Source organism: Colletotrichum fructicola, assembly GCF_000319635.2.
Source record: "Colletotrichum fructicola Nara gc5 chromosome Unknown KSG_Nara_v1_contig07, whole genome shotgun sequence".
NCBI classification, from domain to species: domain Eukaryota; kingdom Fungi; phylum Ascomycota; class Sordariomycetes; order Glomerellales; family Glomerellaceae; genus Colletotrichum; species Colletotrichum fructicola.
The window spans coordinates 627,221-652,452 of NW_027094057.1; the positions used below are offsets into that span (position 1 = coordinate 627,221).

Here is a 25,232-nt window from a genome sequence, read left to right on the forward strand (position 1 = left end):
GGAAGATCCTGTCGTAATCAATTTCTTCATTAAAGAAAGTAATAGGGAAGAGAAAAGAAAATTGGGGTATATCCATTAGGCACCTAAAGCAGGGAAACCCCGCGGTTGTGCTGTGCGGTGCTTTGATCTTATCGGGCTGCGAGTACCCCACCATCAATCTTCAAAGCTTTGCCAAACAAACTACCGCCCACGAACCTCTCCTTGCGCCCGATTGAATCTGCCTACGTACAAGCCGTATCATCCGACACAAACCCGTCGCAAAAGATATCAAGATGTCTATGCAACAGGTTCCCAACAACTTCAACGCCGAGGAGGCTGACAACCTCGAGGATGTAAGCCCTCAATCCGCGGACATTCATTCCCCAGATCAAATAAGCGATGCGCTGACTCCTCTGCTCTCATGGTCAGATCGAGAAGCAGTTCGCGGTCAAGGGTACGTAAACCCACGTTGTAAATGCACTCCGAGCGAGAAAGAAACAAGCTAATTCGCTCCTGTCCGCAGTCGTCCAGCACATGGAAACATACTGGAAAATCCTTGAGAAGGTCAAGGGCTCTTCGCTGCGCCTAACCAAGATCGACGACGAGATCTACGAGCACCTCCAGACGGACTTCCCCGAGTTCGACCCCGCTGCGACCATCAACGAGGATGAGATGAAGAGCAAGAACGGCAAGGAGCGCTGGAGGAAGTTCATGATGGCCTACGAGAAGAGGGTTGACGACTACAACTTCGGCACAATGGTTCGCTCCAAGCCTGATGTCGAGTACGGCCAGCACGACGTCATTTTCGGTAGGTCTCTTCGCAGACGCTGTCTGCGCTGTCTGAGTGCTGGAGGGCATAAGTTGACTAGAGATTCAGTGCCGCGCATGCAGTTCTACGCCATTGAGATTGCCAGGTAGGATCAGCCAACGCATTTTACCCTACCAAAGCCAAGGCTGACAGTTTATCTCAGAAACCGCAAGGGTCTGAACGACTGGATCTACGAGAAGGCTCAAGCAGGCAAGGCCTAAAGTGCGTTCCGAACAATATCAATTTGTCAGGCTATCGCAAGCATCCGAGTGAATGAGCCGTCAAGATGTTGAGCCACCTTTGTGGCCAACGCATCGCAAGCGAAGGGGATCCTGTCAGTCGCCTCAGATGGGTATCACGAGGCGTTTCCTGGTCTCTTAGAAATGAATTATGAGGGAAGAACCGCGAGCCGGTCGCTGACTGCATAGCATCGCACTCGGCTCTGGATCGCTGCCATGAATTGGAGTTTCGCTCATATACAGCGTACGGCGGATGGGACGCATCCCGTCCAAGCCTCGTTTTTCACTCTCGACCTTCTCGGTCAAGTTTTACGTCAAGCAAATATCAACAAGAATCTTTCATATTCGATGCTGCTCTTTGCAATTGTGACGACACAATACATTGTGTTTTCGGCGCTCTTTCACGACGGGGGATGCCACTTGCGTACAAGACACGGCTTGAGAAGTTTGTGCGTCAAAGAACTCTCTGCAAGGCTGATGCGAGTTCGAGAAACTTCTGTAAAGGTCATCATTCATGGTTCTGTCTTTGATTCAAAGATTTCCGAAACTCAGGACTGTCTCCCTGGCTTTCAAGAACATTGAACAAGACCCCAGCTCTCTGAAAGACATGTTAATGGTCTAATGCTATTGCTACTGATCGCGGAGAGTTCCTTTGCTTCGTTTCCTCTTTCATTCCCAAATCCTACTTTCGTTGCCCTTGTCATGGACTCGGAGATTCTCAACAAAGAATGCCTACAATGCAGCTTCTTACCTACGATTCAGAATGACAGCCGAGTGCTACTTCAAGAGGATACGCTTGCACATAGGCACACAGGCACACCTAGGTGGAGTCCACGATGCAGATATCGTCCAGCCACAAAGAAACTAGCAGGCACCATATGCGCATCTTCTCCCTCCAGCAACCCACATCGAGAATCACTACCCTCGAGGGTAGCACCAACTCGTCATGCTCCTCAAGACCCGCCCAGGTCTTTTCTGCCTGTTCTTCCAGTGACTCTTTCCCTCTAAGCTCTATCTAGAGATTTCTCTCTTCCATCATCTCTGGCACCCCCAAAATCCTGCATTTCCCTAGGCCACAGGACAATCCCATCGCCATGGATCAGGATCCCGATTCACAGCCCCGGGAAACGGCTACCTGGAAGCATCTCTTCGCTTTTACGGAGTGGAAGCACTTGTCAATCCTGGTTCTTGCCGTCGTAGCTGCCTGCATTTGCGCTGCAGTGAAGATAGGGTACGCGCTCATCCTCGGTCAAATTTTCCAGGTCATCGCAGACTACGGCAGTGGCATCTTGGACGACGCCGACGCTTTATCCCAGACGTCAAGATGGTGCGTTATCCTCTGCTGCGTCGGATTAGGAGCACTGGGTGCCAACGCCTCACTCATGTCGTCTTGGATCCTCTTTGGCGAGTTCCAGGCTAGACAGGCTAGACAGAACATATTTCAGGATCTTCTGCATCAGAGAATGTCATGGTATGATTGCCAGGCCGATGGAACGCCTAGTATTCTTGTTCGGGTCGAATCGTGAGTCGTCATCCCGTGAAGCTCCTGCTCCTTGCTGACATCAACTAGACAAATCCGCGATCTACAGATGGCAACGTCTCAAGTCTTCGGTTTCTTGCTTACAGACATCTTCTCATCCATTGCCTGCATCACTGTGGCTTTCGCATTTTCTGCGAAGCTGACTCTTTTCTTGATTATGACGGCGCCCATGTCTGCGGCCGTCATGTATGTGGTAAACCGCAAGCTGGGTCCCGCGATCGAAAAGCAACGGCAGCATCTCGATGACGCTTCTAAGCAAGTCAACGCCTCAGTCAGCGGTATCGACCTGGTCAAGATTTATAACGGCTTCAACCAAGAGGTGTGGCAGTATCACAACACCATCAAAGCCTCGAAGGAGCAGCACATGATTCAGGCTCATTGCAATGCCATTCAAATTTCCTATATGCAATGTTGGATCTCTTGTCTCTTCGTGGGCGGCTTTTGGGTCGGTCTTTGGCTGGTGACGCTCGGCGCCAACGCAGGACAGATTCTTACGACTTTCTACGCGACTTTGACGGCTTTTCAAGGAATAGCGAATGTCATCCCTCAATGGCTCATCCTCGTCAAGGGTATGTCCGCCGGCCAGCATCTCAAGCAGACGACAGGAATCTCTCCCGATAGACGACCGCAGAGAGCGAGTCAGGCCTTGGTCACCCCGGAGACCTGTCATGGAGATATCAAAGTCAAGGAGGTAAAGACGAAGTTCCCTCAGAACCATATCATGGGTATTTAAGTAACATCTTCAGGTGACCTTTGCATACTCGTCGAACCCTCAACACATAATTCTCAGCAGAGTTTCGCTTCACTTTCCCGCTGGACAGACATGCTTCGTTGTCGGCAAGAGTGGCTCCGGAAAAAGCACTCTCGGCAGCCTCTTGGTCAACTTCTACGACACCTGGTACGGAGATATACTTGTCGACGGCCGTAACATTGGCACACTGGATAAAGAATGGCTCCGCAGGAATGTCACCCTGGTCCAGCAGTCTAGTGTCATCTTTCAAGGCACCCTTCGCGACAATGTTACCCTCGGTCACCCTGCACCCAACTTCGTCTCCATGGAAGAAGTTAAGCAAGCCTGTGACATGGCACTTCTGCAGTCTACGATAGCAACCTTGGACCAAGGTCTAGACACGTTGATCGACTCCGTCGGCAGCGGTCTTAGCGGTGGCCAGAAGCAGCGTCTTGCCATTGCGCGAGCCAGGGTCAGAGATCCTCCGGTTCTCATTCTTGACGAGGCCACTAGTGGACTAGATCAATCCACCAAGCAACTCGTCATGGAGGCGGTTCGCTGCTGGCGAAAAGACAAGACGACAATCATCATCACCCACGACTTGTCTCAGATTGCGGACAACGACTTCGTCTACGTCTTGGAAAACAGAGAGGTTATCCAGCAAGGCACTCGGAAGACATTGTCAAGAGCCCGAGATGGCCTATTTGCACGAATGGATTCAGGACCAAACGAAACTTGCATGCAGATGAGTCCAGAGCAAGCCGATATGTCGATGGGTGAAGTCAACGATGAAATGACAGAGTCCCAGATTCAGCACATCCCCATTGGAATCGAAGGGTTGCACTCTTTCAGAGACTCTCGCCAGGCTCGCGCTACCAAGAGATCTACTTGGTGCAACTCCATGGAGCTCACCTCCGCATACACAAGCAAATGGGGTATGAATGCAGCACGTCCAAACTCGTTGACTGGGTTCAGTAGGGCTCTACCTCTTTCGGAGAGCGCTGATATTTCGACCGAGTGGGAGAGTATCAGAGGTTCTTTCTACGACCAGGCCCCCTCCCATCACGATTCTGTCCAAGCCCCGAACCGGTCAAGCATAGCCGCCGTTCAGATCGCAGGTGACGCCACACGGAACTCTCGCGCAAACTCAACTCGAGTACATCGCCAGCCAAGTGCAACCCAGTTCGTCACCTCTGACGATGCCGAAAGTCATGGCACCCAAGACCTTGGCCAGGAGACAAACATGGAGGTAGCCAAGCCTTCATGCACCAATGTCGTGCCCCTCAGTTCTGTCCTTCGCAGTGTTTGGCCAAACTTGTCAGACAAAGACAGGTCCAAACTTATTGTTGGTCTCTTTTCCTGCGTCATCGCCGCTGGATGCAATCCTGCTTTTTCCTACTGCTTCGCTCGACTCCTCGCCACTTTCTGGGAGGATGGGAATAGACTGGCTGCCAGCAAAGAGTGGGTCATCTACATGATCATCATTGCAGTCATCAGTGGTGCTTCGATGTACCTTGAGCGATATGCCATGGAGGCTGTTGGTCAAGCCTGGATCTGCTCTCTTCGCCTCGAGGGACTGAAACGCATCCTTCAGCAGCCAAAGGCATGGTTCGACGGAGACACGAACTCCGCGCGGCGCATCAGCGAGTCTTTAGACCGCGATGCAGAGGAGATGAGAAACTTGGTTTCTCGCTTTGCACCAATTGTTCTGATGGTGACTGTCATGGTCGCGGTGTCGACACTCTGGGCTCTAACAATCTCTTGGAAGCTGACGCTTGTAGCCATCGCCACGACACCAATCATCCTGGCAACCGTCAAGATCCTTGCTTTCACCAGCGCCAATTGGGATTTGACTTGCGATGAAGCTGCGAGCAAAACGGCATCTTTCGTGAGAGATGTCCTCGTCAATATCCGCGTCACCCGAGCATTTACATTAGAGAAGCACTTCAGTCAGCGGCACGCCAAGTATATCAGGACGATTTACGACTTCGGAAGTGAAAGAGGTTGGAGAATAGGCGCGCTGTTTGGTCTCAACCAGTCCATGAACTACTTCGTCATTGCCATCGTCTTTTACTATGGCATCTACCTCTCGGCTGATCAGACCGAACTGTCGCCTGCCAGCCTTCAGCAAGTCGTCAATCTACTCCTTTTCTGTGTCGGCCAGGCAGGCTCGATGGTCAACTACATTCCGCAACTCTCAGTCTCGCAAGCCGCCGCATCACGCATGATCCGTCTTGCTACCTTGCCATCCGAGAAATCCGAGACAGACGATCGCCGAGTTCTCAGCACCCTGTTTCCAATCAATATGCGCAACCTCGAGTTCTCATACCCATCGCGCCCCGAGCACCAAGTTTTGCACAATATTTCTCTGCAACTTGACCAAGGAGCTTACGCGGCAATAGTCGGTCCTTCAGGATGCGGCAAGAGCACCATTCTTTCTCTGCTCCTGGGAATTTATCAGCCATCTCGATCGAACTCTGCCGGCCAAACCCAGATGGCTCATTTGACCTACGCAGGAGTCGAGTTCAACCGAATCAGCAAATCTCAACTTTGCTCTCTCGTCTCTTACGTGCCGCAGACGCCGTTCCTCTTCCCAACCTCGGTCTCGGAGAACATCGTCTATGGCCTTGCAGATGCATCAGACCTGCGCCATCCCAACAACTTGCAAAGAGCTGCCCAGGCCGCGGGCATCCACGACTTCATCATCTCACTCCCTCAAGGTTACAATACGATGATCGGCGATGGTGGACAAGACTTATCTGGAGGTCAGGCCCAACGCATCTGTATTGCAAGAGCCATCGTCAGAAGACCACGTCTATTGATCATGGACGAGCCCACTAGCGCACTGGATGGACAAACTGCGGATTTCATCAGGCAGACTATCGGAAGAGTGTTGAAGGATCAGGTAAACAGCGGTACGAGTGTCATCGTTGTCACACACAACAGAGAAATGATGCGCATGGCTGATCGCATCATTGTTATGGAAGAGGGTCAAGTGGTCGAGGAGGGCGGATTCGATGAGCTGCAGCTCAGGGGTAGTGTGTTTCCCAGACTCATTGAGGAAGACCTCTAGATAGAGCCAAGAGTCTTTTGCAACTTGCAACTTGTGTGTATATACAGTTTATAGTCAACATCACTCCCGTCCAATGTGTTCCGCTTGCCAAGATGTGTTTCTGGAAGCTTTCCTTCTGTACATCCCCATCTTCTGATGCATTCAGAGAACCTACGTCCGCAAAGCACCACCCCCTTTGTCGCATACAGTTCACAGCCGCACATAACTCAACGCAGTCTAGCCTCTACATCGTGATGAGTCGCCCACCTCAGTCCTCGCCCTCATCGGCCAATGACACGTCCTTCAACCACCCATCCATCCCCCACGCTCAAGAGGCACTAGAAGATTTTTTTCCTTCCTCTTCCGCCACTTGAAGAAGGAAAGAGCAGGGTAGTTACCGCTTGAGCAGCTTCCTCAAGGACTGAAGACGCGCCCCTGACCGCTCCGGCTTTTCATCCCAAGCTGTTGAAGGGAGAGACGAGACGCGGCAGAACGCCTGGGTTGAATAATATTCACCGACCCTGCCTGAGAAGCAAACTTTTCTTCCTGCCAACCCATCCTCACTCGTTTTACCATCGACACTTCCCCATCCTCTCTTCTCTCCTTTGCGTCGCTACATTCGCTATCTGTGAGCGAGATCAGCTAGCTCTCACTCTGAGTTTGACTATATCCTGTCGAGCTGTCTCCTTTTCAACAGTTCTCAGGCTTCCAATATTACCTGCGAGTTCCAATTTCTCACGGACTCGTCCTTCACTTCACAACCGCCAGCCCAGATCGTGAGTGCTGCCCTTCACCCCCATATCTCTCAATTTAATCTGACATCAGAAAAACGCAGGGAAACTTTCATCTCTTAAGTCTGTTCAAGATGGAGAAGATCGATCACAGCGGTCTTGCCGACAGCAAGACCATGGGCTACATTGCCATGGTTACGGAGACTTCCAAGCCTGGCCGTCAGCCTCCCGTATCAGCTTCCAGTGACTCGGCGTGGAACTCGGGCGGCGCAGTTGCAACCCGCGGAAGGAAGAAATTGAGTAAGTTCAGCTTCAATACGATTTGACTTTTTGAAGTAAGTCACTTACATGAGAAACTAGCCACGGCCACTGCCGAACCTGCTACCACGAAGACTTCCAATGTTGCGACCTCTGCTACAGCAAAGTCCACGAAGTCCGCCGAAATCACTTCGTCATTCAAGACAGTCACTAGGCCTACTACAGGTGGATCAACTCTGTGGTTCACGGAGCCGACTACTTTCGCCACGACTTCGGCTTCTGCTTCACAGACGGCGACCAGCGGGCTCGCAACCCCCACCAACAGCGGGGTGCCAGCTCCGGAGGCCAGTGATAACAGCGCGCCCAACCCGCAGTTAATCATTATCATCCCCAGTGTCGTTGGTGGAATCATTCTTTCGCTCATCGCCATTGCCATTCTCAAGGCATGGTGTCGTAGCCGTGAAGCGGTCAAAGATGGCAACGCTCGCCTGGCTAACAGCAGCCTTGGTCGGTGGGAACCTACATACGGCGAAACTGCGCACTCGCCGTCCGCGGACGAAGATGCCTTCCCTTTTGGTCATCGCGCCCCTTGCCCACTTCCTCGTCCGGAGGGCATGCAGAACGGAAGCGCTCAACAGAACCAAGATGAGTACCAGCTTCAGGACCTGACCCCGACTCAGTACGGCGGCGGAACGCAGACGGAAATCTTTCCAGCCTATCAGGATCGTGGTTCGCGTTCTTATCCTCAAAGCACCGTGGGTTCCCAGCGCAACTACATTGCTTACCAACCTCACCCGCAGCACCAAATCCAGCTTCAACCGGCCGAACTGCCCGGTGACAGCTATATTCAGAGTCCGACTACTGCTGGACCATCTATCCAGAGTTCTCCTTCGGCAACGACTTACATCCAGCCTACTTCTACTACTGGATCCCCCGACCAGGCTACTCCTACCGATGCCTACCCTCAGAACCCGCCCGCTGGCACGTACCACCAGACTTCTCTCACTGGCACTTACATGCAGGCCGTCAACCAAAACTAAGAACATGGTTCGCGGAAAGACCGGAATTCTTCGTTCATTCACCAGCGAACTACCGGCATAGGAAGGCTGACGAAGAAAAGGCGATGAGCTGTTGGATTGATTCGACCGAGCGTACCAAAAGTTCTCGGTACAATTTGTTGGATTACACACAAAAGGACACGGACGCGCGCAAAAGAAGTTTTTGTTTTCAGTTATTCCAGGTAATGGCGGGGGCAAGGGGATGAGGAGAATGGAATAAGAGGTTCTGAGGTTTGGTCAAGAAGAGAGGATTGGTCAGGGCATTGTAAATAGCCAACAAGGATCAAGGAATCTCACCGATGCCGTGGAGCATCGGGAATAACAGGGTTTAAAAAAGTCATTAATCGCGTCTACTCCACGTAAGCTTGGCACATCCAACGTAGATGTGACTTTGATTTTGGGTCTTTGCCGACATTTTGCCATCTCGGTGATCTCACACTAAATCTCACACCGTGTCTGTGTCTGCTTCAATCGGCTCTCCAACGGTAGGCTCCCCAGACCAGACTGGACCAGATCAGACCGGACCAGCTTAGCATCATCACGACTCCATCATTCAAAGGCTAGGAATAGCCGGTAACCGATGCACCACTCCGTCTCAAGATGACGCCGTCTCTGCGGCTACTTGAGTCTTGCGCACTCGCCCAGACCGCCCGGGAATAGGATGGGAACGAAAAAGAGTCGAGACGTAGATGCCGGTTCATTCCCAGATTGGTTAGAGATGGCGGGGACAAACGGACGGACGGACGATTCAGGCACTTGTCAAAGCAGCTCGCTTGCTCATGGCCATGCGACCACCCCAGATGACCCCCGGGGTCGACTCTTGGCAACGAGACGACCCCGTCACTAAACCCGCGCGGGTTTCCATGCCCGTGGTTTGGTCTCGGTCTGGCCCTTGCCAGCATCATGAGAGAAGCAGCAGCCGCAGTCTGTCTGTCTTCGATGTCGATATGCCAGTTTGAGCGAAGTGGAACAACCTGGCAAGCCGTAAGTGTGACATTGGCGGCATGGATGGACCGTCTGTTGGCGATCTGCGACTGCATCTACCATCAAATTTTGGTTCCCGCCATCCCCTAGGCCGGGACAGCAGCATCAGGCAGGATGACGAGCGATGACAACCTGAGTCCTGAGCGAGCTAATTAGCAGCGACCCCGAGACGCGCCCTCCCTGACTGAGGCTGATGAGGTGGTGTCGCTGCACGCGGGCTGATCCTCCCCGCGTCGCTTCGCTTCGCTTCCCTCCCCTTCCCTTCGCTCCGGCAAACGGCAAACACGGCTGGGTCAGCACAGCACATCATGTCGAGATCCGTTTCGCTGAACTCGATATTACCAAGATTCGCGGGGTACCGTCCACAACTGCGCGTCCGAGGCTCAGCACAGCGGACCGGGATACGATTTGCGTTGGCCTGTCGCACGCAGACGGCGGACGAGGTCGGAGACCGGTCTTCCTCCCGCCTCGAGTTGGGCTGAGCTGAGCTGCCAACAATCGCATCTCCCATCTGCCATCCGGCATCTGGCATACTCGTTCTCCAATCTGCAGTCTCCAATCCCCATCCGGGACCCTGACCGCCTACGAATACGGATAGGTGCCAGCGGTGCCATGCTGCCAGGGGGGGAAAGGAGCAAGGAACCAGTCGTGTGCAGATTGACCAGGCCGGGCTTGCCAGGGTAGGGCACAGCCAGCCGGGTCCCTCTTCTCTTATTCCCGCTCACCTGGCCGCATATCCGGTCCTATAATATAACATCCTGCCACGCCCTCGATGCAAACTCCAGGAACGTCACTTGCCTGCTTCTCTCGGCTTTTGCGCACCCTCTTTTTGGATCTCATCTGTGCACCGTGTGGAGGCCGGTCATGGATTCCGGAATTGTCAGCAACTTGCCTGCAGATACTTAGGTTTCTGATCAGGCCGCTGCCGCCGCCTTCGATATAGCCCGTCGTCTTTGCACTTCCTCACACACCTCGGCAACAATGACGAGCTCAAGCCACGATATCGAGAAGGCGCCCCAGGGCTCTGGCGCAACGGGGCAGTCACCCTCGCTCCTCCAAACCTCTCTCCAACCTGGCTCGGAAACCCCTCCTCTTGACGAGAACAGCCCCATCACCTACCAATACCTCACCTTCGAATCGGTTATTCCTGAGCCAGCTTTTCTCGAGTCACCAGAGTCACCACCGCTTCCACCGGCCCCGGATCTCAACCGCTTCTCCAATCCTCTGCAATGGCCTCACGGACGCAAATACCTAATGTTGGCCCTCTCATGCATCGCCACCTTCTTGACAGCCTACACTGCTGGATCCTACTCGCCCCCGGCCTCCATCATGGCTGCAGACCTGGACACAACTCGTCTGGCAATGCTTACCGGTATCACCACATTCTGCATAGGTTTCGCCCTCTCGCCCATGGTTCTGGCCCCCCTGTCAGAACTCTGGGGTAGATATCCCGTCTTCATCATATCCGGTGTGATCTATGTCATATTCCAAGCCGTCTGCTCCGTGGCACCAAATCTTGCCGCTATGCTCATTGCTCGCTTTCTGGTGGGCGTGGGCGGCTCCGTCTTCAGTTCTGTCATTGGCGGCGTCATTGCGGATCTTTGGGCAAAGGAGCAGAGGAATACGCCGATGGTATTTACCGATTTCCCGTGCCCTGGGTTCATATTAGTAATTAACATCACCCCAGGCCATCTTCAGCGGTGCAGTCTTGGCCGGGACGGGGGCAGGTCCATTGGTTGCTGCCATCATGACCAAGCGTATGGGAGCCACTGACCCGACCATGGCATGGGTTTGTCTCCCGGCTGTTTCTGTTACACCATACACGTGCTAACCAATATCAATCTAGAAATGGATCTTCTGGCATCAAGTCATCATCGACGCGGTTCTCGTCATTGCTCTTGCTGTTCTCTTCAAAGAAAGTCGAGGCTCGGTCATTCTCTCCAGGAAAGCTAGGTTCATTAACCACTGGTACGAGCAACTCGAGACGGCTGGCCACTACGGCGTGTGGCTAGAGGACACGACGAACAACACCAACAACACCACGACGGATTCAACTTCGGATACTGATACCCAAGGAGGCTCATGCTCCGGGCAAGAAAAGTCATCTACAACGTGTCGCTCAAGTCCACGATGCTCAACACAGCTGTCGCCGCAAAGACTTCGCTGGCTCGTAAAGGAGGACGAGGAGAGAGCTTCTGTCGCCACGATGATTTCCGTCTCCGTGTCCAGACCATTTCTCCTCCTTTTCACGGAACCTGTCGTCTTCTTCTTCTCCCTCTGGTGTGCTTTTGCCTGGGCTGTCTTGTACTGCACATTTGGCAGCATCCCACTGGCATTCTCGCGAACGAGGAATTGGGATATTGAGCACTCTGGGTACTTCTTCAGCGCCATGATCGTTGGCTCCGTGGTAGCCACCATCGTTGGAGTCCTGCAGGATGAGCTCCTAAAGTTGCCTCAGTGGCGTGCCGATGTTGCCCCAGACAATTTGTCTTCATTCTGGCTCTTCATGCGACGACGCTTACCCGCCGAGGCACCTGAGTCGCGTCTTTATTTCACTTGTATCACAGCCACCCTGCTACCCATCGGTCTCTTCCTCTTCGGATTCACTGCTCGCCACGAGGTTCATTGGATCGCTCCTGCAATTGGCATTGCCTTCGCTACGTGGGGTATCTATTCGGTCTACCTGGCGACATTCAACTATTTCGCCGACATTTACCATAAGTTCGCTTCCTCGGCATTGGCGGCGCAGTCCTGCTGCCGTAACATCTTGGGCGGAATATTCCCCCTTGTGACCGGTGCATTATTCCGAAATCTCGGCGAGGCCCGTGCTGGGGCACTGCTCGGCGGCATCGCCACGGGCCTGACCCTCATTCCTTGGGCGCTCGTGTTTTTCGGTGAGAAGATCCGGGCCAAGAGCAAGTTCGCCATCGTGAGTACTCCTCATCCTTCTGCCTCTGAAACGTATGAAGCTAATTCCTTGTGAAAAGAATCTCGAACCTCAAAGATGAAAGGCGCGACTATCTACTTGGATGATAATAACGACATGTTGGTCGCAATCGGCACCATACAGGTATGCCGTCGATTTGACGATGTGATTTTGCATAAAAGTAAATGAAGATACCCAAGACAAGATTTCAAGCCATCTCGATCATCTGCACAGCAACGCATTTTCTATAACATCATCATTTGCAACGACTTCATACTGCATATCTTCAATGTTCGTGGGCAAAAAAGTTCTCAGGCATTTTGAACCAACTTCATGAGACTGGGTTCCCCGCCTTACAGACCAGATGCGAGTATTAGATAGACACATACATAGATTCCGATAATGCAGAACTTCTTTGTGAAGGCCATACAGGTGTCTAAAACTGTTCAAAACCACTGCTCAATTGTGTATACTCTACGAGCGCCTGAATCACATGCATTGTCCTCCAACCCATATCCACGAATCGCTCAGTCCACATCATCAGCATTCGTATCCGCCTCTTGCGGAACCGGGCCCAAATGCTTCTTGGCCTCGTCGAGAGCTTTGGTTTCGTCATGGGCGTCCTGTTGCTCCTTGTCGGGCGGCGGCAAGTCTCCGGCCTTGGGCCCATCAGCATCCGCCTTGAGCGTCCCGTCCTCGTTTACGTCGGTCTTGTAATGGATGGTGAAGAGGACCACGAGGTAGACGTCGCCGGTGGAACGGTTCCGGAGAACATATCTGAGCTGGTGTGAGCGCTTCGGCCCTTCTTCCCTGCAAAGAAGTAAGAACGACATGAGAAGTGAACATAAGAAAGGTTTCCTCGTTTCCAGGAATGGCGTGCCATGGCGTAGTGTCGCTGAATTCCGATCCCAGTTCCAATTCCAAAATCAGTCCCAGGGGAAGGGACTGAGTACCATGAAAGAATCAAAGCGGGGTAAAATCGCAGGTAAAACACACAAGAACGGCCAAGCCTGGAAGAGAAAAGGGGTAGTCAACTCACCTCAGTCCCTGTCCGTCCCAGTACTTCATGATGGCAAGCTGGAAACCGGGCAAGCGAAGAGCCAAGTTGGAGAAGTCCAGGTACGGGTTGAAAAAGTCCATGCCGTACGTCTTGCCGTACTCGAACACCCACTGTTCCTTGCTGTCTTTCCTCAGCGCCCACTTCATGCGCTCTTTGGACGTTGCGGGCGCACCGACCGTCTCCCGCATCTCCAACCCGTCCTCGTCGCCTCCCTCCTCAAACCAGAGTCCTCCCTTCTCCTCGTCGTAGGTGCCCGCACCCGCATGGATTACGTTGAAGGAACTCAGAGCGGGCCCGTAGAGGTACGGCGTGTCCGCGTAGGCGTCGCCCTCCAGGCCGGGGTCGATCCACCATTTGACGATGTTCATGGCCGTGTTGAAGCCCGGCGGCAGACGGTCCCTGATGGGGTGGTCAAAGTCGTTGCCGAACTGGAGGTCGGCGGCGGAGATGCCCTGCTCCGAGGAGCCCTCGGGTTTTTTGGGCGTGAAGCGGAAGGAGATGCTGTACTGGTCATTGTTGCTGGAGTGAGGCTCCGTGGAAAAGTAGGATGAGGTCGTTGGTGATTTGCGGGGGAGGCCGGCGTAATTCTGTATGCGGACATTGAGCTCAATGTCGGCGAGTGGCGTGCTGATTTTGATGGGCTTCGGGGTGTTGACTTGGACTTCGGTTTGTGAGTCTGCGTCGTAGTTCGGGCCGGCCGTCACCCGTAGGATGTACTTGTCTGACATAATGGGTGAAGGGGAGGGGTCTTATTTTCGGGTAATGAGTTTGGTCCTGCTCTCCGCCGTAATCAAAGGTGTTTGCTGATACTGACGGCGATGAAAGTGAATGCAATCTCAGTCCGGACGGGGATGTCGTCACAAGACAAAACGTGTGAATCCGGGGACTGTGCTGTAATGTTTCAGGATTCCAACCAGAGCAAGCCTGAAGTTTGCTGTCTTGGTCCGGGACCTCAATGAGCAAGTCAACAGCAAGAGTAGACTGATTTAGCCGCGTGCTGCTATCGTGAATGAAGTCGCGATTGGGACGAGGTTAAAAAAGTAAACTAGGTGTCGTCCCAAGATGCGGAACTTTGGCGGCAGACAAAGTTCTGAAGGCGGGTTTACAGCTGGGTGGTTCAAGTGTGAAAGTCAAGCAACGCCAGGATCCTTGCTCACCACCACCACTCTTTTAAGGCGGAAGGATGCGCCAAGTTTGGTAAGGCTTAAAAAATGGGGGGAAAGCGAGCCGCAATGACGTTGAGATGAGAGACTAAGGGACTGCCACTTCGCGTACCAGTAGAGAAATGGACCGACCGTCTGGCTGTTTCCTGCCTTACCTCATCCAACCAGAATAATTGCATGTGAAACAATGAGGGGTGGCGTTTTGAATGCCATTCGAGCTGGACAAGATTGTAAAGTTTTCGTCATTACGTCAGATAAAAGCGGGAGCAAAGAAGCGAAGAAAATCAGCAGGAAATAAATTCTCGCATGGCGCTAATCTCACTCAACATGTGTTTTGCGGGGTGGGGTGGCGGGGTCGAGGTCAAGCTGTTTAGCTCAGTTCACAACGACAGATTGCGACACTAATCCTGGGTAGCAAGCTCTGTAGGAACGACCTCTATTTGAGCGCGAGAGCTGACAAGCATACCGTATTTTAGAGGCGTTACTGAGTTATTCATTCCCCATCTCTAGGCTAAGATGTGTAAATCTGTAACGTTCGCATCTGCAGCGAAGCCCGCCAACTCATTACACGGACACAACACTTCCACGTCTTCTTCGATGCCATGACTCTCAACAATCTTCCGCCTGGAGCTCACGGTGTAATGAACTCGTCGATATTGACCCTTTCAAAGAAACTTATGTGACCAAATGTGACCCAGTATTGCGCAAGTCTGTCATGGGAAATAAGCATAAGCTGGGACTCAATGTATCTGTCTGGAAAGCAAAGAGCCGTTAGCATATATTCATCATCGACGGAGTGAGGACGCTGGCACTAACCTTCCATGAAACCGGTTCCAGCCACATGTCCCTTGCTCTTCACAACTCGTGTGCCCTGGAAGGGAGGTTCCTGGGCTAGCCCTACAAAGCCTGCCTCGCCGAGGTCGTCTGCAACGAAGGTATACTCTCCCCTGGGCACATTAGGGTCCCCGGTGAGCTTAATTGCTTCCAAACGGCCTCGGTGTACTCTCGCATCCGTACGTCGGCGTGTCCACTCGTCGTCCGACTCATCAGCAGAGCGCACCAGACCAAGCTCCTCGTCAGATACTTCTTCGTCGTCCGGCTGGTTGATCAACAAGAACTCGCAGCCGTGACCGCTGTAGTCGCCTACCCAAATGCCGCGCCATGGCTTGAGCGGTGTCGGCGTGTAGACGATGGGATCCAGCGTCGAGTAAGTGACAACCTCCTCGCCGATATGCACTCCTGGTAGGCCTCGCGCCGAAAGATTGGCATGAATAGCCCGTATCAGGCCGGCAGGGCCCGCGCCGACAAACAGCCCCGCTGCCGGCGCACCGGCCATCTCCATCCAATGTCTGATGCGGAAGGCTTGGTCAGAAGCCTCGGCTCTTCGAGTCGGCAGATCTGTTGGCGTGAGGTCGTCACCGTGCAGTCCTGAGACAACGCCTGCCACACGATGGCGAGCCGGAATCGCTGGAGGAGGCCAAACATTGCCATATGGGAAGAGCGTTCCCATTCTTGAAGTGGCCGTGGCTGCATCGAGCGGCCGAGCCAGGAGGAAATTGCTGAACATGGCATCGGACCGGTCGTTAATTACCATGGGTACTTCGGCGGCAAAGCGATTCTTCATCGCCTCATAAAAGTTGCGCGACTGCTCTCGGTAATTCGGGTAGAACTGGAGTACCGGTTTGTCTAAATGGAGCTTGACTTTCGGCTCGAACGCATGGATCATGACGGTTGTATCGGCAGGCCAGTGCTGGTATGTAGTGCGATTGCTGATGGCCAGCAGCTGATACCCTTCAATGCATCCTCTCCGCGGGTCGTACCTCACGACAATCATCTTGCCCATGAGGTCGCGGTCGCAGAACCAGATCTTGTATTTGGGTAGAAACCATCTTGGATCATGGGCTGTGTACAGCTCGCGGTAGGTACTACACGGGTACGGTGTGTCGAGTTTTACGCCCGGCACGTTCGTTTGCACCCTTTGATACCAATGGACGTCGGATGCGGCGTGGGCATGGAGGCTACGACAAGTCTCGGAGACAATGGCCAAATCGCAAGGCGACAGGTATGCGAGGATTGAGTCTATGAGTTCAGAGGGCAGTGAGAGAAGTAGGCAGCCGTCGGCTGGCGGAGGATAAATGTCTAGCAAATGAGTTGCAAGTTAGATGGCGGTTGGACAAGGAGACTAGTGTGAAAGACAGCGTACCAGCAGGCGTCACGTTATTAAGTCCAGTTGGAAGCGGGTAGTAGTCGGTCTGAGGTGATCCAATTGTTTTCCGGCGGTCCGTAACATCGCTTCGCAAACCTTCGTCGGATACATATGGTAGAATATAGAGGTTCGACTCAACTTCCGGGTCGATGCCGCCGTAGTTGCTACTCGAATTTGAAATGGTACTGGGTGCTGGGGCAGCGTCGTCGGAGGCCGAGCTGGAGGCGGGAGGAGTAGAAGCCATCTTGTCGGATGTGACCATGTCTGGACAGGGACAAAGCAAGGCAAGGAGTCGTGTGCCACACAGTCGGCAACCGTTGCCGATCAGGGCGAACAGCGTCGTGCGATGTCCAGGGCAGGAAGAAGGTTGGCCAAGTAGGTGTTATGGCTTTCCTTTCCGGATGGACTAGGCACAGCTTTATGGGGACGACCTTGGAGGCGAGACCAGCCAAAAGGGGGTGCTGGGCGTTCGTTGGCTTTGGTGGCAGGTTGTTGAGGTAGGATGGTGCAGGTCGTCGGTTCGATCGGTCGGTCGGGCGGTGGTTCGAGGACGGGTGGCTTATCAAGGTGTCAAGTCAACAAGTCATGGAGGACGTGGTCGGGCAACAATGATGCGTGGGAGGCGTGGAGTCGTCAGTGTTGGGGTCATGACTCCAGACTTTGTGTCTCCACGTCTCCGTCGCCGTCTCCGTCTCCGACGAGCCGGGGTGAGGGTGTGAAGGTGGCAGTCGTCGTCGCGGTCGGACCAGAGGTTCCTTTGGTCTAGCAATCGGTGGTGGTTGCTGTTGCAGCAGCTGTGAAGTCCCGGTTACGGCATGCCAGGAGCCTGGTAAGGTGTGCAGCTGTTGTCGGGGCACGACTAATGCAGTGCCCGGCGGATGGGATCTGGTTCTCGGAAGAGGAAGGCTGCTCGGGGCGTTGCATGAGGTGCAGCGGTGCTAGCTGGGGTGGAGGATATGCATGCCGGTGGTGCTGCTGCTGCTGCTGCTGCTGCACCTCTCACTCACTGGAAACCAGCCCGGGAGGATACGTTCCCGTCAGCTCCTCACCGGGCTGGGTCACAGCGCACGGGGCACCGGGAGCCGGGAGCAGCAAGATTGCGGGGAGCCTTTTGGCCATATTGGATGTACGCACATGGTTGCGTTCACACCTTACCTACCTACCTACCTAGTACCCTACCTGCGAATACCTAGCCGATACTATTGCCGGTAGGCGTACGGGAGTATGCCGGCCTCCAATTGAGGTACGTGAAGCTTGAAGTTTGCAGTCGGGCGTTGAGCTCCCCTGACAAAAGAAACAAGCCCCTTGCCCCCTTTCAACACTCCAAACTCAACCTCAGCTCATGGCTTGAGTACCCTGTGAGCTCTCGCTTATCGGACGTTATGCCCGATAGATGCAACTGGGCCTAGCCCGGCGATAACGCCATCGATAAGCCTGGTCCTGTGGTCCTCTCGCGGTGCATACAGCAGCTTGGAGCAACACCACGGTGCCTGTTGCCGCCCTTCAGGCTGCCATTTGGAGACTTGCTCCCAGCATCCAGCAGACTGAACGAACATCTCGTTCTTATCTCGAGCCTGGATCCTGTTCCATCTGATGCTCGTGCAGCTGCAGCCAGTCAGTCGATCCACAACCTCGGCGTGGCCAAGCCGGCGGTTCTCTTGTCGTGCAACCAATGCATCGTCAAAAGGCCTTGGCCAAGCCTGGCTTAGAGGAACCTTTGCGAGTGGAATATGGAGAGGAACCTTTGCTGAATGGGAGTGAGAAACATCCATTGGTCCATGTCGAAACTGGCCCAGTCTCTTTTGTTCGTCCGTCTGAGATGCAACTACAGACGTATTAACGCATAAGGGATCAGCCCCTATGCATATATATGCATCTAACGGTGTACATATAGGTCAGCGAGAATGTTCACCAGCCTGCCCAATTAGGTAGGTAGGCACCCAAGACATGGCGGGGCTCCCATCCACGTCTCCTTCCTCTTACCACTACGTCGTCCGCTACGCTACGGCTCACTTCATTCCAATTCCCTCAGATCCAGCGAATCTCGACCCTCGACCCTAACCACTTTCACCTCAATCCAAGGCTACCTGACCTTAACCTTGCCTTACCTCCCATTTGAAGCCTCGCTTCCCACCGGCCCTTGGGTTTTTGTGACCAGGCTTAATTACGCTTATCCTTCGTTCTGGGAATCACATCATTTTCCCTAGCCTCGCTCCAAAAACATCCATACCACGCCCCTCACTTGGCAACCATATCTGAACCACCATCCAACGTCAGAATCGACTACCTTCTGGCAGTCATCATCCGCTGTCAACGTTGCCGTGCAGTCGGCCTCGCCGCTGGCTCTCCCCACCACAACACCTCCTTCACGACGGACGCGCCTTGCTCCAACAGCTCAGCTTGCTTGAGCACCTTGTCACATCGTCTCGTCTCGCATCAACGCGTGTGACACTCGCAATCCGATTTTCTCGGGGCTACCCTAAGTCATTTAGCCAGCAATATAGTCGCTCGGTGTCTTGGAATCCCGGCCATTCGCTGTAGCCGTTGCCGGAGTGCCCACTTCACCTCCAAGACCGCCCAACGTCTCCTTCCTACTTGGTGATAGCTTCCGTCCGCCACTGGAGGGCTGCCCTACCAACCCCGACCCGACCTCTTCCTGTCTCCGGAGCGCGTCAAGACGACACGCCTGAACTTCCAGACCGCTTTCTGCAGTTCCGACCTTGGAGGACCACCGGAACCTCGGAATCCCGCCTGACCAGCATCCTGCAGGAAACCATGTCGTCCTTGATCCCTCTCATCAGCGACTTGCTTCCCATGATCATCTCATCCTCCTCGGTTCACATCACAAAAGCAACAACGCTACGCGCGCCCGATACAACTCCAGAACCAGGCCCCGCCAAAGAGGCCGATGCCATTGTCAGCAAAAGCGATAAGCTCTGTGCTTCTGGTATGTTACACCCGGCCGGTCCAGCCTGCCTCTCCCCCTGCCCAACCAGCACGCAACATACTTCCTCACTGATGGCGCTCCCTGTGTAACTATTTTAAGCAGTTTTGACTCTCCAACCGCACACTACATCCTCTGTGCGTCATCACGGCGAGCAAGGTCAGAATCGTGCCCCCGTTTTATCCCCTCTTTCACGCCCCCAACCTGTCACTGTACTGCCCTCCCGCCCCCTTGTGATGGGTCTCTAATATGTGCCAAGATACCATTATTTACACAACCTCCGGCACCGGAGTTCTACTTGTCAGCCCGGGCGCGGCGCAAGAGGTCAAGCGACATGATATGGAAGCCGGAGACTTCGCATTCGTTCCGGCTTGGACGGAACACCAGCTGCTTAACGAAACAGATCAAGAGAATGCGTGGGTCATCACCCGCAGCGGCTCGCAGCCGGTGGTAGTAGGCCTAACAGATTGGGGTGGTGACCGAGCCAAATGAGACCGTTTGCGAATGAAGTTGGACTGCCTTGACAGCTGGCTTCCTGTGGTGTCACATGGTACAACACTCCGAGTCTAGGAGTCACCACTGAGAAGCGACTTTCCCTTTCCCGCACGCAAGTTCATTTTCTCCATGGTGTATTTGCCGAGCCGCTTGCCTGTCATTTCTCGCAGTATTCTCGTACGACATCGACAATACGCCCTCTGTCCTGCACTGAGTCAAACACCTGCGCGTGGTCTCTGGAGGGGAACCAGAGCACGTCTATGTCCGACCCAGCTGAATGTCGATTCTCGCTTCCCAAACCAGTCACTCCGGCAGCATTGCGCCGACCTTGCTTCCCTTCGCCCTGCGCACATGCGGGGTCGCTTGACTTCCCGTCTGCCAAATATTTGGCGACAGCATGGCTGTCAACTATCAAATCCTGCCCCGATAAGCAGACGGTGATCTTCCTTGTTGCGGTTCGCCCATCGCTCGTTGATCCGTCAGTTCGAACCGCGTATTCCAATTCTGGATGGTGTCCTGCGAGCTCCTCGGCCCAGATGACATTCTCCCTCCAGAAGAAGTGTCTGCCGAGGCAATGGGCAACCCCTGGGTCTGTACTTGCAAAGTACCATAGCTGCCACTCATTGGCGCGCTTTGGCTGACGCCGTGTGAAGTTGAATGCCACGTCGGGGAGATGGAGTAGTATGCTCACGGGATCGATGAGCACCGCTCGTGGGATTCTCGCCTGCAACTCCGGACAGCGCAAGACATGCGTTGTCAAAACAGACCCATATGAGTGAGAAACAAGAACAAATTTGTCCCACGAATGACGGTCGAGAATCTCGGTGAATTGCTTGAGAAAAGCGTCCTTTCCCAGAGGAGGCTTCGTCAACCGAAAGGATATCGGCAAAATCTCGAGAGCTATAACCCCAACCTGGCCCTCCCCTCTGAATTTACTGGCACTGATTTCAGCGAGAAAACGAACGTACACCCAAAGCCCTATGCCTATGCCGTGGAAGAAGATAATAGGAAGTCGATCAGATTGTTGATGTGGGCGGTGCCAATAGCTCAGCCCAGTCGAAGAGCGACGCTGGGCAGCGAGTTGTTGAATTCGTGGTGGGAAGACGGCAAGGGTGTCTTCTCTGCTTTGAGCGTAGTATTCAAAGCCATTGAACACGAGGAGAACATGGGTGCCGGCGTCCACGACAGCCATCATGACGTACCACCAAAAGCTGCGATACTTGGTCTCGATGTCGTCAAAAGTAAGCCGTAGACTTTGCGCAGGGCCACGACCGTCCTCAAATGCTCTACCCAGCAATTGTTCAGTCCGGCTGATGTATCGGCCCACTTCCTCCTCAACTTCGCTTGAAGTAGGGTTATCCTCAGCGCCTTCGTCAAAGAAGGCCCAGAGAAGAAACTCGTGAACATTGTCACGGCGAATGTCCTTGATCTCTGAACCCAGGAACCACCCACGGAGGTACAACTCCGGGTTCGGAACTGTGGCCATGCATCGTTCAAACAGTGCGCGTCTCGCAGCCGGCGATAACGGGGCTGGATGTTTCGCGGCTTCCCCAAGGCGGATCTTATACGGTGTCCAGACGAATAAGGCATACGCTAATTCAACAAACATGAAGCCGACAACCCATAAAGCAGCGGCCGTCCATCGCGGGTCTGGTGAGCCGAGCTTGGGACCCAGGAGGCAGACGGCGAGAGCGGATGCGTATGTAATGATGGGGTATTGCAGGAAGAATATGCATATACGAATGAAGATGAGTTCGTGCAGCGTGTGTCCAAGCATTTTGGCTTGGTGTTGTGTCGTTTGCGATCAAATTGAGAATAAAGCTGTCGACGTGATGACGATCGGCAACAATCAGCGACGAACGGCGACAAATAACAAGGGCGGTAAGAAGTAATTGGACACAGTGACGCAGCGTCGAGAATATTTTAAGAGCATCCCAGCTTGTTGGGCTTTTAACCAAGCTTGCGAGCCCGATGTTGATAGACATATGATTTGTTGTTGGGATTCGCTTGTTGGGCTTTTAACCAAGCTTGCGAGCCCGATGTTGATAGACATATGATTTGTTGTTGGGATTCGCTTGTTGCGCTGGGGCCTTGGGCGTGCCTGGTATTCTTTCAGACATGCACGTGTCGCACGAGAAAGACTGGGATTGAAACCGAAGAGCTCTGCTGATTGGTTTTTCAGCTCAAATCAGCGCGTTAAATCCTCACGACCTGTGCGTCCGAATTCTATGGGTCCTCAGAATGATGAGATGAGTTATCCGTAGGTGCGCATGAGGTCGGTACGTACCGGACTCAAGTCGATGGCTGTTTCAACCGACCCCGAGAAAGGAATCCATGTTCGATGCAAGTCGACGTATTCCCTTCAAGACAATATTTCGTGTATTCAGCCTCTATATTTATCTTGGGGCATTGCTGCAGAAATGCCGGCGGATACCATGCATATCGAACTCAAGTGATGCTATGCCATCGCAATTCGTTCCTGCATGGATGGCCGACGTACGTAATCTTGCCTTGCCTCGGTCCTCAACAGTCATGCTCAAGAAGTGTCAGATAAGGGCCATGGAGGCGAATTCCCCGCCCGAGGCTGGACACCCTATCATATGAAAACACTTTGTTCCGTAAGTCATGCTACAAATATCCTCACTAAAGCGTTACATGGCTGCAGAATTCAGCCGGCGCAGATCAAAGCTCGACAGAGTGTTTGACAGATTAGCCGACCCTGAAAAGGTAATTCTCCCTCCGATATGTCCGAGTTGGGATTGTCGGCGGTGTTGTATATATTAAAAGGCATGTTATTATCTAACTGTCGGCGGGGAAGTTGACGGCAGTCAATTCGATTTGGCAATGAGGTGCGCGTTCAGTGATTGAATCTTCCCTCAACGTCTTAAGGCTGTAAACATAGCCGCCGGTTTTCAATGGCAAGTAATTCTTAGCTTATAGGATTGCTACAGATCCATGCGTCTACGAGAAGCTCATGCTACTTTCCCCGCGTGGGTACTTCCATTTCTCCGGGCCTCTGTCGGGGGTTGGAAGATAAAATGGCCCTTCAAGAGCTTGAATACACGATGGTTGTCTCATCAATCCATTCGGAACCAGACCCTTCCGTCAATTCCAATCTCTCTACCTCTTGACAATACAAAATGGCCCTGCGTCTCGCAGTCACACTGCTTGCAAGCTCTGTTCTGGCATTGCCTGCCGGGGACTTGTTCGAACGCCAAGCTGACTGCAGCAAGGCGAAGACGAACGTCCCAGCAGTCAACGATGCAAAGCTTCCAGACCCCTTCACGTTCGCAGACGGCTCCAAGGTCACTACAAAGACCGACTGGGCCTGCCGGCAGACAGAGATTCAGAATGCCTTCAAGCAATACGAACTCGGAGATTTCCCTGGGCCACCGAGCAAGGTCGAAGCCTCGCTTTCTGGAAACACGCTCAACCTGAGGGTCACCCAAGGCAGCTCTACTATCAGCATGAGCGCCTCCATCCAGAAGCCCTCTGGAAGCGGACCGTTCCCCGCCATCATTGGCATCGGGGGCGCAAGCATCCCTATTCCTGGCACTGTCGCCCAGGTCACTTTCAACAATGACCAGTTCGCTGCTCAGAACGGACAGTCCAGTCGTGGCCAGGGACTTTTCTACAACCTGTTTGGAAGCGGACACAGTGCCGGGGCGTTGACTGCCTGGGCCTGGGGTGTTGGTCGCATCATCGATGGCCTCGAACAACTCGGTACTGCGGCCACTGGCATTGATACCAAGCGCCTTGGAGTCACCGGCTGCTCGCGCAACGGCAAGGGTGCCTTTGTAGTCGGTGCATTGGAGAAGCGTATCGCCTTGACCATCCCTCAGGAGTCCGGCTCCGGAGGCGCAGCCTGCTGGCGCATCTCGGACAGCGAGAAAAGCAAGGGCAAAAATATCCAGACCGCAGGCCAGATCGTTGGAGAGAATGTTTGGTTCTCGCCGAACTTCAACACTTGGACCTCGAGGACATCTCAGATGCCAGAAGACCACCACTTCCTGGCAGGATTGGTGGCGCCGCGAGGCCTGTATGTTGCAGAGAACGACATCGACTGGCTGGGCCCCGTGTCGACCACAGGATGCATGAAGGCCGGAAGACAGATCTATCAGGCCCTTGGCGTGCCCGAGAACATGGGTTTCTCTCTGGTTGGCGGGCACAACCATTGCCAGTTCCCGAGCAGCCAAAACTCGGAGCTCACGCAATACATCAACTACTTCCTACTCAATTCAGCAACGAAGCCATCGATTACCGAGCGTAGTACCGTCAACGTCAATCTGCAAGATTACGCCAGCTGGACGGCTCCAACACTCTCTTAGCCAAATTGCATAATAGGCTTCAGTTTTGTACATAGGAACCGGGGAAATGCAGGCCTGGATGGGGAAGGATTACACTCTTTAACTAGGTACCTCACAAGACGTGTGAACCAAGACAGCAACATGGGAAATACTGAAGATCCTCGTGGACGAGTTTTGTTCGTGTGTTTATCGTCCTCCAATGAAGCGCTAATCTACACCGGAACCCAGCCGGGCTTCGGCTGGGACCACACCCCACCAAGCCGGGTCCGGGTGGATCTGACAGACGGGATGTCGTAATTATGCACACGCGCATACCTAGTGATACAGCATGCTGTTGGCTCGTGCTTATGTCTTCCCCACTTCCAAAAATGTTAAGCGAGTGCCTGCTCCTGGCCCCTGCGTGGAACGTCAGGAGTTCCTTGCCCCCCGGTCGTTCAATTAAACACAGCTCTGAGCCAGACGCGGCAAGGACGCGGTTACGCGACTCCACGATCTTTCCCGACGCGATTCCCAGCACTGCCGGGGCACAGCACTTGCTGCAGTCCCAAAAAGGTACACACCCACCCACACTCCGGACCTTCTGCCTTCTCGCTCGTCTTTTTAGAGCTACCGTCGAACGCGGCGTTCCCAAGTCGACTCAAGAGCTCTCGAATCTGTCAATTGACCATTCTTCTTTCCACTAATTACTTTCGTGTAGCCTTCCTTTATCCCAACTAGACCGGGAACACACCGAATTTCGATTCTTCTTCCTA

The 25,232-nt window shown here is 53.5% G+C and overlaps 10 protein-coding genes across 10 annotated transcripts; 7 read left to right on the forward strand and 3 right to left on the reverse strand.

The window, feature by feature from the left end:
• Nucleotides 1-272: 272 nt before the first annotated feature.
• CGGC5_v011830 (Protein PBDC1-like protein) lies at nt 273-1,008 on the forward strand (the record flags this gene model as incomplete). The annotated part of the gene is made up of 5 exons (XM_032030599.1): nt 273-332; nt 409-433; nt 503-787; nt 857-893; nt 951-1,008. 5 exons carry the CDS (start codon nt 273-275, stop codon nt 1,006-1,008), a joined length of 465 nt encoding a protein of 154 aa, XP_031889784.1.
• Nucleotides 1,009-2,120: 1,112 nt separating this feature from the next.
• Nucleotides 2,121-6,369, forward strand: ABCB6 (ABC transporter B family member 6; the record flags this gene model as incomplete). Its single annotated transcript, XM_032030600.1, has 3 exons — nt 2,121-2,548; nt 2,597-3,257; nt 3,313-6,369. The coding sequence occupies 3 exons, from the start codon at nt 2,121-2,123 to the stop codon at nt 6,367-6,369; spliced, it is 4,146 nt and encodes a 1,381-aa protein (XP_031889783.1).
• Nucleotides 6,370-7,213: 844 nt separating this feature from the next.
• CGGC5_v011832 (uncharacterized protein) lies at nt 7,214-8,377 on the forward strand (the record flags this gene model as incomplete). Its single annotated transcript, XM_032030602.1, has 2 exons — nt 7,214-7,379; nt 7,440-8,377. 2 exons carry the CDS (start codon nt 7,214-7,216, stop codon nt 8,375-8,377), a joined length of 1,104 nt encoding a protein of 367 aa, XP_031889560.1.
• A 1,983-nt stretch (nt 8,378-10,360) lies between these two features.
• Nucleotides 10,361-12,387, forward strand: FUBT (Efflux pump FUBT; the record flags this gene model as incomplete). The annotated part of the gene is made up of 4 exons (XM_032030603.1): nt 10,361-11,011; nt 11,067-11,168; nt 11,226-12,308; nt 12,367-12,387. 4 exons carry the CDS (start codon nt 10,361-10,363, stop codon nt 12,385-12,387), a joined length of 1,857 nt encoding a protein of 618 aa, XP_031889561.1.
• Nucleotides 12,388-12,832: 445 nt separating this feature from the next.
• Nucleotides 12,833-14,093, reverse strand: CGGC5_v011834 (UPF0590 protein; the record flags this gene model as incomplete). Its single annotated transcript, XM_032030604.1, has 2 exons — nt 12,833-13,082; nt 13,345-14,093. 2 exons carry the CDS (start codon nt 14,091-14,093, stop codon nt 12,833-12,835), a joined length of 999 nt encoding a protein of 332 aa, XP_031889562.1.
• A 1,066-nt stretch (nt 14,094-15,159) lies between these two features.
• On the reverse strand, nt 15,160-16,996 carry CGGC5_v011835 (uncharacterized protein; the record flags this gene model as incomplete). Its single annotated transcript, XM_032030605.2, has 3 exons — nt 15,160-15,281; nt 15,345-16,667; nt 16,732-16,996. 3 exons carry the CDS (start codon nt 16,994-16,996, stop codon nt 15,160-15,162), a joined length of 1,710 nt encoding a protein of 569 aa, XP_031889563.2.
• Nucleotides 16,997-19,509: 2,513 nt separating this feature from the next.
• On the forward strand, nt 19,510-20,170 carry CGGC5_v011836 (uncharacterized protein; the record flags this gene model as incomplete). Its single annotated transcript, XM_032030606.1, has 3 exons — nt 19,510-19,681; nt 19,784-19,837; nt 19,938-20,170. 3 exons carry the CDS (start codon nt 19,510-19,512, stop codon nt 20,168-20,170), a joined length of 459 nt encoding a protein of 152 aa, XP_031889556.1.
• A 160-nt stretch (nt 20,171-20,330) lies between these two features.
• On the reverse strand, nt 20,331-21,950 carry CGGC5_v011837 (uncharacterized protein; the record flags this gene model as incomplete). Its single annotated transcript, XM_066152602.1, has 2 exons — nt 21,074-21,086; nt 21,142-21,950. The coding sequence occupies 2 exons, from the start codon at nt 21,948-21,950 to the stop codon at nt 21,074-21,076; spliced, it is 822 nt and encodes a 273-aa protein (XP_066007885.1).
• Nucleotides 21,951-23,313: 1,363 nt separating this feature from the next.
• Nucleotides 23,314-24,501, forward strand: ge2 (4-O-methyl-glucuronoyl methylesterase; the record flags this gene model as incomplete). Its single annotated transcript, XM_032030608.1, has 1 exon — nt 23,314-24,501. One exon carries the CDS (start codon nt 23,314-23,316, stop codon nt 24,499-24,501), a length of 1,188 nt encoding a protein of 395 aa, XP_031889558.1.
• A 347-nt stretch (nt 24,502-24,848) lies between these two features.
• Nucleotides 24,849-25,197, forward strand: CGGC5_v011839 (uncharacterized protein; the record flags this gene model as incomplete). The annotated part of the gene is made up of 2 exons (XM_066152603.1): nt 24,849-25,032; nt 25,178-25,197. The coding sequence occupies 2 exons, from the start codon at nt 24,849-24,851 to the stop codon at nt 25,195-25,197; spliced, it is 204 nt and encodes a 67-aa protein (XP_066007884.1).
• Between the last annotated feature and the right edge of the window lie 35 nt (nt 25,198-25,232).